Source organism: Pezoporus wallicus, unplaced genomic scaffold (genome assembly GCF_028554395.1).
Source record: "Pezoporus wallicus isolate ANWC-B61680 ecotype Strahan unplaced genomic scaffold, APGP_CSIRO_Pwel_v1 contig_1851, whole genome shotgun sequence".
NCBI classification, from domain to species: Eukaryota; Metazoa; Chordata; class Aves; order Psittaciformes; family Psittacidae; genus Pezoporus; species Pezoporus wallicus.
In genome coordinates this window covers 383,676-398,047 of record NW_026635653.1, presented here as the reverse complement: position 1 = coordinate 398,047, position 14,372 = coordinate 383,676, and the positions used below count along the sequence as shown (strand labels likewise).

Below are 14,372 nucleotides of genomic sequence, written 5' to 3'. Positions count from 1 at the left end.
ATACCACACTAAGTTGGGACACTCAAGTGAACTCAGACAAGATCAAATGTAGTTGTACTAGTACAGTGCTCATCTAGGAGTAATTTGTGTTACATTTTACATGCTTCTGATATCTGCCCTTCCTCACTAAGAGTCCTGTTGTACTGCATCAACATAATTTACAAGTGATCATATTGTCAGGATACTATCCACTTCCAGAGACTTCCTTTATTTCTTCAATACTACTTAGCTTCCCTCCTAAGTAAATAAATTTTATGGAACATGCTGCACATATTTCCCAAAACTCAGACAAAATGCCAAAGTATATTGCATGCGAATATTACATTGCTTACACTACACTAGATGGCACTGTTTCTCAATATATATGTACATAACGGCAAAGAATTACTGCAAAGATTCACCAGAAGGACAGGGCAGACCTGCATCGGTTTCCTGCAGAATCCTACTTTTTACTCAACTCCACTGCTTAGCTTGGTCAGCCAGGTCATGTGTCCTGCTGAGTTCATAGGATGGGCAAACACAGAAATATAACCCATTTCTGACCACTCTTTTTTCCTCTCATAGCTCAATCATGCCTCCTATTTTATTTTCCTAGGCATAGCTCCTCAATTTTATCACATCACTGTGCTGGTCTGCTTTTAAACAGAACTATTATACCTCCACACTGATGATCACATGTTTTTCTAATTACATGTCTCATAGAACATACAGCATTTGGCAAGGCATTACTTACAGGTACCCCTGGAAGGCCATCAAGTCCAGGTAAGCCTCTGTCACCCTTGAAACCCACTTGCCCTGGAAAACCTTATCACAGAGACAAAAATACAGTTAAATTTATTACATGCATTTACAAATAGCTCATGAATTCTTTGTGATCCTCCTCAAAGTGTCTCATTTCACCCCACTTACATCAACATAATGCTGTTAAAGTCAGTGAGGTTGTCTGGATTCACGTGCTCTTGTGCTATATGAGTCTGCATTCATAAATTCAGAAGTTGATGATTCATCTGATTTAGGAATGAATTCACCTTACTACTTAGACCTATCATGTAACCACTGCAGTCTTGAAACTACCTAAACTGTACTACTTTTTCTCAACAGCCACTAGAACAAACAAACATGTTTGCATGTGGAATTTCTCTCATCTGATTGCAGAAAATTTTTTTTTTTTTGCCACAGAATTTAATGCTAGGATTTGGAATGTATGCATGGGCCACTGCCAAGCCTGGGCACACAGGGTAAATGCTTCCCAGATTATTTTTAACTTTCACAATCTTTTATGAAAATATTTGGGCCACAATTTGCAAAGACCCTCCCTGTGGCCAATTTTTGCCCCCTTAGTAACTGTTGATTGCTTCAGAAATGTGGAATCAGGCCCAAAATAGGAATATTCCATGCTCCTTACATTAGTTTCACAAGTAATTTGATTAGTAGGACAAAATGCAATTAATTTTATCATATATGATACATTTTTAGATTTTTAGCCTATGTAGTAAATTCCAGGTAGTTAATCAGTTTTTACCTGCTGGCCCTGGTGGTCCTTGTGGTCCTGGAAGTCCAGGAGGTCCTACTTTATCACATAAGGCACAAGATTCACCTTTGTCACCTTAAAAAAACCATCACACCACAAAGCTAATGAATAACAATGAAAAGATTTAAGATAACTGCAAGCAGGTGGATTCAGGGGCAAATGTCAATTTAATACACTTCATGTTGAAAGAATAAATGTGCTACTTCTAGTTACATCCTTCAAAGCAAAAGCAAAGTTATATTCAAATTTCTAAAAAATTTTAAAGGAATGGAATGAAGATCAACTTAAGAAAAAAAGAAATATACACTGCATATAGAAAAATAGATTAAAGCAGAAAAAAAAGAACCTTAATATTAACTACAATTTCCAGCTTTAGAAAAGCAGTGAGCAGAATGAGATTAGGAAGGATCAACCATTGTGTAAATGAGTGCAGCTCATTTTTTTTATATGTCCATTTAGTCAATGCTGTTAAAACCCATGGTTGACAGTGCTATCTATAGGTGTTACAATTTTAGCTTCAATTATACTTGTGGCAATGATTCATAAACCATTTCCATTCCCAAATCATCTGCCCCTCTCTAACTCTTTATCTCAGAATTCGCACCTTCAACTGCCATGAACAGTTCAATTTACACTTAATGGGGCTATACTCAACCCTTTCTCTCTTCCCTGCTCCCTTCTCAGCCCAGCACTATCCTTTATCACTTTACAGCAATGTGTAGGCCAACAGAAATGTAAATGCAGTTTGTGTCACACAACTCAAAACACAATATCCTTCTTTTACTCACAAGAGACTCAAGAAAAGTCTTCCATGTCCATGAAGTATTCAACTAACTTCAAGCATGCTTTCTCTGGATCCAGACTAACTTGCTCAGCCTTTTTACATACCCAAGCTCCAGAGTACAGAGCATTTGCAAGCAATCACTTTAAAATAGTATTACCTTTCTCTCCCATCTCTCCTGGAAATCCATCTCTCCCTGGAAGTCCAGGACTACCTGGTGCACCAGGTTCCCCTTGCTGGCATTGATCGATTCCATCTGCAATGGAAATACAATGAAGAATATTGTTTGACAAGTTCCAGTTTCCATTATAGGGCTGCATTTATGAATAGCCCAGCTGAAGAGTGGTAAGTTAGGATAGCATTTTACTTTTCTATTTTATTTACTTTGACAAATTTAACTGGGATTCTGTATTCTGATTCCACATACATTGCTTAAGAAACGCCGAGCATTACAAAGAAAAGACAAGCTCTACCATAATAAGGTTGCAAACAACTTTCACATAAAATCTGCTCTTAAGTTTTGACTTAGTTAAGAGTGCTGTTTGTGAAAATTGCTCTTTTGACCCTGAAGAGAATGGAGAATATTGACTTCTGAAGAAATTCATTAATTAGAGGTTTTTGTACTGCAACTTTTTTTTTTCCCAATATTTTAGGAAACTTTGTAGGTCAAGAGCAGCTTGCTAACATTTATTTAACTTCTTTACATTGATCAAGCTTCCTGAAAACAAGAAATTTCATAATATTAGGAACTGAAATAGGTAACAAATAAGAATACTTAGCAGACTTGATATGAGAATACAAATTGTGCTGCTTCTGTTTGATGATAATGGCACAGGTTCTGACCCAATACAATATGACATCATCTTGGCCAAAGCCAGTACTGAAAGTGTCAATGTAAAGTCTGACAAACAACAGTTAAATGAAAACAAATTGTTTCCCATTATGTACTTGAAGAAAGCTCAGGTGTCTGGGGAAGGAGCTGAATTAAGCAGTAAAAGAAATATGTTGTATGAAAACCAGGAATTGCTCTTATTTTTAGGCCAAGGCAAGATTTCGCTATTTAATTCCATTTTCTAGGTAATGGATTCATTAGCAAATGGATTCATTGACAAATACAGCAACAACAGGGCATCTTAAATTGTTTTTGAACAAAATTTTTTTTGTTTAGGAATTCCACAGACATTAATGTTCCTTTCTACAGCTTTAGACTAGCTAAGCTACTGTAATAGGTATATCATTCTTTCTGATATGACGATATAACTCACAATATCAGTATCACTTATAGCAAAAGTTTTCCTCCAATAAAAGACTTAAAACATCAATTGTAAGGAGCTATTAAGCACAGACCACTTTTGTATGTACTTTTTTCATTACTTTGTGGCAGAGCAAAACCAAAACAATTTCATCTTTAAAAATCTTTTTTCTCTTTTCTCTCTATTTCTTCATCAGATGTAGTTATACATAGATGCATAATGTTATTATTATTACTAATTATTACATATTTATTATATCATTACTAGCTTTTCATTTACCTCTATAAACCATGTGTGGACTCTCCTGTAAGATAATTTTTACAATAAAAATTTATGGCAGGCTAGTACCTCAGACTGCAGTTTTTACATGTGTTCAATCTGTTACACAGATTGGAACTGCAGACTTGTAAATTGTGATACTGAACGGCTATCTTTCATGCTAAGAACAATATTAGTATCTGTTATTTTTTAAATTGAAGATCTATAAATATCTCTAGGTTGGCACATTAGGACACAGAGGAAACCAGTATACAGTATATAGGTCAATTATTTGTTTATATTGTAATCCACAATGAACTTCTGAAGAAATTAAAAAAAATAGTTTAGCAAAGAATCCTTGTCCTAGTAAGGAAGCAAGCAGCTTGCTGCACCGTGGAACAGCTTTTTCTTGGTCCATTAACAGCTTGGATATATTTATTCCATGATGTAGATGCATTCTGATTATAGCTTTTATAATCTTGTTGCTTTTTTCTTGTTTACGTGCATGCAGTGTGCATTATTGAATCTTCATTGTGAAAAGCAACTGAATGCTTTACCTACCTGTTTTGCCTGGAGGACCTGGTGGGCCAGGCAACCCTGGGGGACCTGGGAAACCATCTCTTCCTGGAGGTCCAGGCAAAGCGAATCCTGGAGAACCCTTTTCACCTTTTTCACCTCTCTCTCCAGGGACACCAGGTGATCCTACCCTGTCTGGCAGTGGACGACCTTTGGACATAGTAAAACATACATGAAAGAAGTGACAAGTGAAAAGGCAGTAACATTAACAACACATTGGCCTCCATTAGGGTTCAGAGAGAAATGGAGAAATGTTAGTGCACAAAAATACTATAGGTGATTTATACAAAATTGAGATTACATACTCACTACAGCTCAGAATAATTCACTTCAGTTAGGTCCCTAGACAAACACACTTATTCTGTACTAACTGCCTGAGATTTAGTTGAAACAACTTTTGCTGGGTAGTAATACTGGCAACACAGGAGTTAATTTAACTATTACACTTAGAAACTATTACACACTTGTTGTCTCATAATAAACCAGATCTTAAACAGACCTAGAAAGGGACAGCATGTCTAGGAACTTCTGTAAATAAGTATTCAACAATGCTAGCAAATTTCAATAATGCTAAAACTAAAACTGTAGGAATAATAAGCAAACAACAGCCAATACAAAGCAGTTAAGTAGCCAGGGAAAAAGCCTGCTTAAGGTCTCCTTTTACCTGTTTGTCACACAGGTCTTCATACTTTAATGAGTTAATTCAGTTCATAACTGATCACTAGACATGATTACTAAACCATTTTCAGCCTTCTTCAACACTGCAGAAAGACGTGAAAGTCACACAGATCTCAGTTTCTGCAGGGTAATGACAGACTAAGAGCTACCATTCTTCTTTCCTTGTCATACAGAATTCTTTAGAGACTACGGCAGCCTACGGTATATAGTATCTCCTCCCTAAACTGTGAAAAATTTCCTAGAAACTATCTGTCCCTGGCTCACATTCATTTCATATTTAGCTCACTGTCAAGACAGAAAAGGCAAGCAAAGGAAGTAACAGCAGTATCTCTGTAGGATGCACTACAGTCAGGTTTCCACACAGGATTTGCTTGATTTTAAAAAAGCAAATATTGTAGTTCAGTTCAAACACAGGTACATGTAGATATATACACAATAGCAGCATTGTCTTAATGTGAAGAAGACAGGTAGGTAAAGCATTGTTGCCTATGAAACTGGCAACATCTGCAGGCAAAAGAAATAACTCTTATTACAGCAAGTGACAAAAAAGTAGGAAGCTTTCAGGAATGACTGATGAAATAAATGCCATTATTTCTCCCAGTGAACCTTATTTTATTATATTCATACAACCACATATAAAGCTTAAGTGAGAGCATAAAAATTATATATGAGTATGCATACATAGGTACATATGCATATACCCACTCACATATTCACATTTAGTAAGTCTTGCCCAGTGGAGCCATACTGTCCGGGCTATCTCTGATGACCTGTGCACAGTACTTCTTCAATTTAAGCAGGAAGTTATCAGGGCTCTACACAAAGGGTAACATCAGAGACATGAGAACAATCTACAGGAAAGGTCTAGGGGGATGATTAGACATCTGGAGAGGCCGCTGCCTGGGCATTCTGTAAGTCAGGCAAGTAACTGGCAGTAGCTACAGAGGACTCTTCACCCAAGAACAACACAAGAAAAATGTGATCAGTGGCCATAAACTCATACCTGGAGGTCCTGGGATTCCTTGTATACCAGGGAAACCTTTAGAAAGAGAGGTTTTCAATTAGGCAACGAAGTCAGAAAAACCAACATCAGTGAACTTTTAGCACATGTTATTTAAGTACACATTAGAAGCTAGTATGTCCTGAATCACAGCTTAAATTAAATAATCTACAGATATCTGCAAACAATACACTTAGGCAAAAAGCCCTGCTGTGACCCATCTTCTCCACTGGTCTTTCTTCAATAGTGTAAAGGTCTATAATAGGGAAAATGGGAAAGGGGATGATTGATAATTTCTGGTTACTGAAGTATTTTATAAATTATGGAAGCCAAATTTTAAAATTTAGCTACTGACTTTTTTAAAGAAGTCTCAAGATTCTCTGTATTATTATCCTCTTTTTTGCTAGTACTGATTTCCATCTTAAATAATCTCACTGCATTATTTAACTGCTATAAAAACCAGATCCTAGTTTATCTTTTTCCAATCTGTAACTGAAAGGCAGTTTTACTTATGATGAGGAAAAGAGTCCTACAAATTACCATCAAATGTAATAACCTGAAAGAAGTTAAATAACTGGAACATTTCACTGTCGTACAGAGCTCCTGAGCTCACAGATTGTGCAATTTTAATTTAATTTAATTTTAATTAAGTAATAAAACCAAAATCATAACTCAATCAAAAAGACAAAATACATACCTTTTTCACCTTTTTGACCTTTCAGCCCAGGCAAACCTGAAAGTCCAGGCTCTCCTTTTTCACCAAACATATCTACTGGTCCAGTATCTATAATCTGAATCACAGGACAAAGGCTAGGACACTAGAAACATGCAACAGTGCCCTCATTTGTATCTCTCCCTTTGTGAACTGATGGTACAGAGGCCATTTTGGTCTGTACTATCAATTTGGTATATCTGCAATTTTAGTGACGTGTAATAACTGCTGTGAGTGGGATGTAGCTGTCGAGGAATTACCATGAAAAATATATCATGTTCTACCAAAGTCCTTCACATAAGTAGCAGGATTAAGTGGAGAGTTTTATAGCACCTTTCTGAACAAGAATGATGCCAAGAAACCTCAGGGCAGTCTAAGGTTTGTATTACCTTTAATTTTAAAATACTCTGTTCTGGTGATTTCTGCTAACATTGATCTGAGCTTGACATATGGGATACTAATATTTAGAATAAAATACTCAGGAAGTATGCACAAGTTTTAAAATAAAATCAGCAGATGTTGGGAATTTTCCCCCCTCTTGGTGAAGCAGCACCATCAATAATCTATTTGTTGCTTACTAATCCCATTTTTTATTTGAAATGTTAAAAAAATTACAGACTGCAGGCTGACAGACTTACTCTTGAATTCTCTTTTGGATACTTCTACTGATTATCAATGCCTATTATTTTCACAGTACAAAATAATTGAAAATCATATTTTTTCACAGCTCCTTTCCCAAATTTCAAACATACTTAAAAGAACTGTATCCAACTTTTGTTTTCATTAAGAGAAAATTAGGACATGATTGATTAGAATGAGATCAGAACACACACAGTCTCTCTTTATTTCCTCATTGTTTGAGCTCTTTGGCTTTCACAGAACTTATGTTTTCACTGAAGTTTAAAATAAAACAGTAATTTATTTGACTTACTCTTCCTGGAGGTCCTGGAAAACCTCGTTCACCTTTGTCACCCTAAATCAAAATACAATGCGCATTTTAAATACAGATCAGATTTTCTTCCCCATGAAATAGGATTTCCTTAGCTAATGAACACTTTGATACAGAATCATGCAAATTCCAAATGGTAAGTACCTGGACCATTATAATAAGCAGTAAAAAATTAGTTTGCAGGCCTGTACTGCTTTACACTATGTAAAGAGAAACTGGATTTTTTAGGAAAGTACATTTGTACATATGCTGGCTGGGCAAAGAATTTATGAAAATAAAGCCTGCATTAATCAATTTGTGTAAGAGATCTCAACCAGGGATACCTACACTACTTTAATTTTGACTTTTCTCAGACTCTGATTGATGACTTTACTTACAACTTGGTTACATTCATTTAATATTGCTTAATATGCATTTATTGCTTTAATGCACATCTATGAATACGTCATGCAAGCTCTTAACTTCTCTTTCTATGTGATGGGAAGTGAAGGCTGCTACTACACACCTTGGCACCAGGTTCCCCGGGTCGTCCTGGAATCCCAAACCCACCAGGCAAACCCTGTGTGCAGAAGACAGCAAAACCAGAAAAGACAAGTATAGTTGTATCTTAGCCCTGGCAGCATTGAAGTTTTAAATTTTTAAGCCAGTCACTAATTCACCAAAAGCAACAACTTTAAGTAAACAACTCAGGTGGCTAGAAAATTTCTACCATTTATAATACACAAACTACAAGAAACAGTACTGGAAATTCAGTAAAATACATACGGCTTCTCCTTTAGGTCCTGGCTCACCATCTTTTCCTGGCTTTCCCTGTAAAACACCAAGTTCCACTTTACTTAGACAGCCACACACATGCAATTTCTAAATACAGCGGGTGAAGCACTAGAACAAAACAATCACTATTTTAATGCATGAATTAAAGTGTGCTAATGCAGCTAACTGCAAACGGTACAAAGCAGGCAAACTATGCCTGCCTAATGCCTATGTTACTCAACTTCGTACAAGCTGCAGAATTCAATAAAATCCTGCAAATCTGTTCCCAGATCCAGGAATAACATATGGATTTCCCAGTCAAGGAGGATTCAAGAAAAAATTTATCAACAGCACAGGAAACTGGAACCAGACCCAGAAACATTTCCCTTCATAGTAATCCCTTTCTATATATATACTCTCCAACCTCACAAAACCTTTATTCATAGACATTCAGTGGCTCAGTTTCAGCAGAAGGCTTGGAGAGCAGCCCCATATCAGACAGCGGGTAATCTAGTGGTAAATTGAAAGCTATAATTTCAAATCACAAGGCATATGATAACCTGGAATCCCCGACTTCTTCCTCCAGAGCAAAATGATTCACTATTAGACCACTGTGTTAAGCCTATAGAGGAGATGAGATTAGTGATAAATGACCTAGATGGACTAACCTACTTTTCAGCATTCCCTTCCTCTTCCTATGGACCATGAAGGGACTGGCACCTAGGTTTGTAGCCTAATCCAGTGAAAGTTGGCTTTTAGTTGGTGTTAGAGTCCTTAGACTGTATGTGTATCATAAGCAGTATGAGTATGTCCCATAAAATGAGAAAATGTATATACTTAATGAACAAAGCAATAGTGCATGCAATTCAGTCTGAAAAATAATCCCATCAGTTTAGGTCAAAAAACTCTGCCTAGAACAATGAAATTGAATGATAAAAATGATAAAACAAATGTGAACAGGCCACCAAAGTGTGCAGCTATGGTATCTTATAAAGAAGTTCATAAGTGATTTTAAACAATTAATTAAAAAAATGAGCTGTAAAGTCACAAGAATCTTCAAATGTTCACTGTGATTGGAATTAATCATACAGTTTCATTCCATGAAACTAGAATATCAAGTTTGTTCATCTGCTCGTCTTTCAAGCCTTATCTCAATTTCAGAAGTAGCTATGATTTCCTTGAACAGCAACAATTATATACAAAATATCTTAGGAACTTTTTTCAGGGAACTCTGAAGAAACTGAAGGCTGTATTTTTTAACAATTCAAAGAACAGTTTTCCTCTACAATTTTTAGGCTAACACTTCTCCACTTTTTCTGGTTTCAAGCCCTGATTTACTGTAAGAGTAAAAAAATCACACGCAGCAAGGATAATCCCATCACATGTCATTACTGAAAGGAATATGGAACATTTGACATTGAAGTACAGAAGAGAGCAAGATTCTCTCTTTTTCAGATTAAAGTACAATTCAACACCTATACATGTGCTGGTCCTTTTCTAACAGTTTATGAGGACCCACAATTTGAGATGCAACACTTTAAATACGTTTGCATGTAGAAAATGTATGGTTTTGCTACCAGCTCAGCTATGAAAGATGCAGCATGACTCAGGTAGAAGTTGTATGGATAAGACTTATGCTATAGATCAGACCAGGCAAATGTAACAGACCTTATGGCCTCAAGCATCTACAGTCAGGCTAGAAACCAGCAAGCAAACATATTCCAGTCATCTAAAGCTTTTGCTCCATTTGTCTTCTTTAAAAGAAATGGTACCTCTAGGCTAAGCAGGCTTATTTTAGATTACATGTAAGAGATCTGCAATAAATTCAACATGTTCCATTTAGCTAAAGTCATCCCAACAAAGTGATATGTTTTGCTTTGTTTTTCCTTGTGTTCCAGAATGATTTAATCTTGCTTCAGTTGGGATCAATGGGAATCTTGCCTTTGCCTTCAGCACTGCAAGCTACTGTTAGGTGGTTTTGTTTATCTGAAAGCATGTTACATACATTACTGAATGTTATCATTACGTTGACTTGTACACCTGTCCAACAGCAAAACTTGCCTATTTGAAATATACCAAATTTGCTGGTTTGCTAACGGATATGAAGTTAAATTAGTTTACGGAAACAACACGATGACTGTACTTATAGTATTGATAAAGTTGAGCATACTTACACGTGGACCAGGCTTCCCAGGTTCGCCCTTTTCACCTTTGAAACCTGAACCTGGCAATCCCTGCAAAATAAATATACATCAGATTAAAAATACTGCCAAGTTCTAAAGTAAATTTGCGTTTATCCAACAGCTATAAAGATATTCAGGGCCATTATCAGATTCTTCACAATTTTTATAGTAATAAAACCAAATTAAATCTACACAATACTCACTGGAACTCCCTGTTCACCCTTTTCACCTGGATCACCCTAATGAAATTATAAAAAAAGAAAAAAAAGTAGATTAGTAAGCAAAACCTTAACCATTATATATTTAGGTTGCAAACCATTTAACTCTTCAAGTCAGCAAAAGCACATTTAACCCTGTTCGCTACTTCAAGTATTATGTCTAATAGTATGACGTGCAAGTCACAGAAACAGAAAACGTAAATCCATTAAGCTAGTTCACTGTAGTAGTATATATCGCTTAGACTGCCTAATTCAATAACTGAAAAATTAATTAACACTCAGATTCCGTGAATGTGATTCTGCCCATGACAAGTACAAGCTACTTAATTCAAATTTACAGAATATTTGGTGTTTACAGGACTACGTTTATCAATCCTCCTTCCTCAGAAAGTCCTCTGCTGTATGCATTACTTATTCATGCAGTTATTTATGCATTTATCATATATTTTTCAGAGAAATTGCTAGAAAGACAATCAAAATTCATTCATGAAATAAAACAGGAAGAAGCGTTTGAAAATTTGCTGTAGGTGACTTATTATACTTTTTCCTGTCTTACTTTTGTTTGCTAATTCCTATTGATCACATTTTAATGAAAAAACAACAAGATTAATCATTTAAGGTCTCACCTTTTCTCCTCTTATAATTTCACTCCCTTTTTCTTTCATATGTGGTGCTGGTCCTGGTGGGCCTGGGGGGCCCCTTACCCCTTGTTCTCCCTGTCAACACCAAACGCAGGACAGTCCATTGAAAACAGTACTGACACTGAGAACAAACATTACTAAAGCCAATAACATTAAAGAGAATTACCACTTCCTTTTAAAAATATAGCTAAATTTTTTTTTTTTTTCAATTCTTGTTTCAGCAAAATCAGCCAGAGAAAGGGTTACATCACAGTTATAGGAGACACAGCTATATAGTGGGTAACAGACAGAGACTGCCCTGAAGAAAAATCTCTGAATCCCCTGGTAGGGTGAAGAATGATTAATACCAAATACAAGGAACACATCCAATTAATTATTGTAATAGGACAAATTTTTTTAGTGCCTCCTTTAGGAAGAAGATCGGGATAATGAGCTAAATCAGTGTCACATATAACATCATAATGAAGAAAGTCTATAAACGTTCATTGTTCATGACTTTTGTTCATTTAGGTGTAAGTTACAGATTTACTCAAGCATTCCAAAAATTACAGTGATCTCCATGGACTGATTCCAACAGTTTGTTTATTTTAAACAAAGTAATAGGATATGTCTGACAGTTGTTTTCTAGAAGTTTTCAAGAGACTTACCTTTTCACCTTTGGGACCCTGAAAGCCCAAGCCCATATAGCCCTGAAAATACAAATTACACGTACTTAGCCAGTTTTTATCAGCAGTACATACATGCATACATACACACATATGAAGGTATTCTGTACACCGCAAAGCAAAGAGAGGATATAAAAGATGGAATATGTCTTTTAAATGCACAGGTGAAACAAGTATTTATTTCCTAAACCTCCTGCTGTGTTTTTAAGTCCTGTATCACAGCAATTTGTGAAAATCTAGACAGAAATTTATCAAATTATTTTATTGTCAGCATGCTCTTTTTTCTTCAACAATTTAGTGAAAATTTTGACATTTTTGGCTGAGGTCAAATAATCATAGGATGTTGTAATCACTACTGATTAGACCAACTGAGCTAACAGATGTCCATTAAGATATAAACAGATCCCAAAGTGTAAAAAACCCTGACCTTTATGACCATTAATTTCCAGATTTTTGGGGATCTGGTATGCCAAATAACAAATTAATAGATTTAATCTTTATAACAAAAAGTCTTACCTTCTCACCTGGGAGTCCTGGTGGCCCTGGAGGACCCTAAGAGACAGTACATTTTAGCATATATATAATGGAATATAGGTGGAATAATGCTTTATTCTAGAAAAACAGCAAGAATGCAAATCTTTCCCTTAGACCAAGATATAAAATCTTTTTCTGCTACTGTACATGACTCACAAATAATAAAATCCAACAGAATCTGTCTAAGATACCTCATCACACCTTATTTTGCAGTTAGTAATGTCTACTCAGCACCTAGACAAGAGACAATAAAAAAAAAAAAAGTCCATGGCACTGCACCGTAAAATAATCATCTTGCTGATTTTTTTTTTTTTCCCAGCTCTGCAGGCTAAATATTAGTCCTCACCTTTCTTTCATTAAACTTCCTTGTCACATCAGCAAGTACAAATTATGACTAAACTGCACTACCATTTTCCTTTATATCACTTTCAGTTTCTTCAGGAGGGTAAGAAATCTCACACACCACACTTTAATAGCCAGAAACACTGGGCTGACTTTCACCAGACAGAAATAACTGATTGCTGCTAATGTTACCTGTATCCAGTACATAAACAGAAGATATTATATCTGTTAGACCTGTCAAAATGTCAAATAGCTGAAGTGCCTTCAGCATGTGGCAATTTCCATAATAACAGACAGTTGATATCCTGCTTTCCGCAGTACTGCTTACTGTGGCTGTCCGTAAGTACAACCTTGGCAAACGTTTTGATTTAGATCTGTCTAGTAGTGTGGCTCATTTTTTATAAATGAAGTGTGGGAAGAGGGGAAAAGAGGAATAACTGTTACAGCCCCTTCCGCACAAAAATACCCTCCAAGCCTCTTGCGAAGAGATCACTGTAGGAGCAACTGCTGTTGAAAACCTATGTTACCTATTTATTCATGGTAGCGTCCAGGAGGTTAAATATGAAGCCTGGAACCACAGGTTATCTTTCCCAAATCCCAACAAACACTGGCTATACGCACCTTGTGGAACTTTCCTATAATAAAACTCAATCAGTAAAGTGCAAATCACCATGAAAGGAAACTTACTGGCTCTCCTGGTGGCCCTTGTGGCCCCATTGGTCCTTGAAACCCTGGATTTCCAGGAGGACCCTATAAAAAATTAAAATGGCATAATTAAAAAGTGATATTTATTTGGAAATGCCGTAATACTGATTGAATTTTAAGCTCACTGCTATTCAGACATCATTTAGACTTACAGGTAGTCCAGGTTGGCCAGGAAAGCCTTTATCACCTTTTAGCAGACTAGGAGGTAAAAGACCAATCACTTCACCTGGATCTCCCTGTAATAAGAAAGAAAAAACAGTAATACTTGAAGATCCATTCAAATACATTCAAAGACACCAATACTGAGATGAGAGGAAAGTTGGAGCTATGCAGAGTTTGGAATCATTTGGAAAGTTGACTTTAAAATGTCACCTTCTTTTAATTCAGCTGAAACATAGCAAGAGATTTTTAAAGTTAAGACCTCAATTGCCAAATGTCCTTTAAAGCCACCTGAAGAGATTCCAGTACCAAATCTACCTTCATACCTTAATTTCCCATATTGTAATGGGTAATAGTAAAGATTTTCCCACCAAATCTACCACTACTACAGTGTCACCACACAACTGGAATATCTGACCTAGCTGCTAAGAGAA

At 36.2% G+C, this 14,372-nt stretch overlaps 1 protein-coding gene across 2 annotated transcripts in view; it reads right to left on the bottom strand.

Moving 5' to 3' along the window:
- COL4A1 (collagen type IV alpha 1 chain) overlaps positions 1-14,372 on the bottom strand; it is a 123,422-nt gene that overhangs the window by 36,620 nt on the left and 72,430 nt on the right. For both annotated transcript variants that reach the window (XM_057397222.1, XM_057397221.1), the window contains exons 9-24: positions 13,932-14,015; positions 13,762-13,824; positions 12,715-12,750; positions 12,181-12,222; positions 11,519-11,608; positions 10,878-10,913; positions 10,666-10,725; positions 8,504-8,548; positions 8,244-8,297; positions 7,721-7,762; positions 6,775-6,868; positions 6,081-6,116; positions 4,385-4,549; positions 2,473-2,568; positions 1,523-1,606; positions 734-804 (exon numbers count right to left, since the gene is read on the bottom strand). In XM_057397222.1, the coding sequence (XP_057253205.1) occupies positions 734-804; positions 1,523-1,606; positions 2,473-2,568; positions 4,385-4,549; positions 6,081-6,116; positions 6,775-6,868; positions 7,721-7,762; positions 8,244-8,297; positions 8,504-8,548; positions 10,666-10,725; positions 10,878-10,913; positions 11,519-11,608; positions 12,181-12,222; positions 12,715-12,750; positions 13,762-13,824; positions 13,932-14,015 (1,098 nt within the window). The remainder of the gene's footprint in view (positions 1-733; positions 805-1,522; positions 1,607-2,472; positions 2,569-4,384; positions 4,550-6,080; positions 6,117-6,774; positions 6,869-7,720; positions 7,763-8,243; positions 8,298-8,503; positions 8,549-10,665; positions 10,726-10,877; positions 10,914-11,518; positions 11,609-12,180; positions 12,223-12,714; positions 12,751-13,761; positions 13,825-13,931; positions 14,016-14,372) is intronic.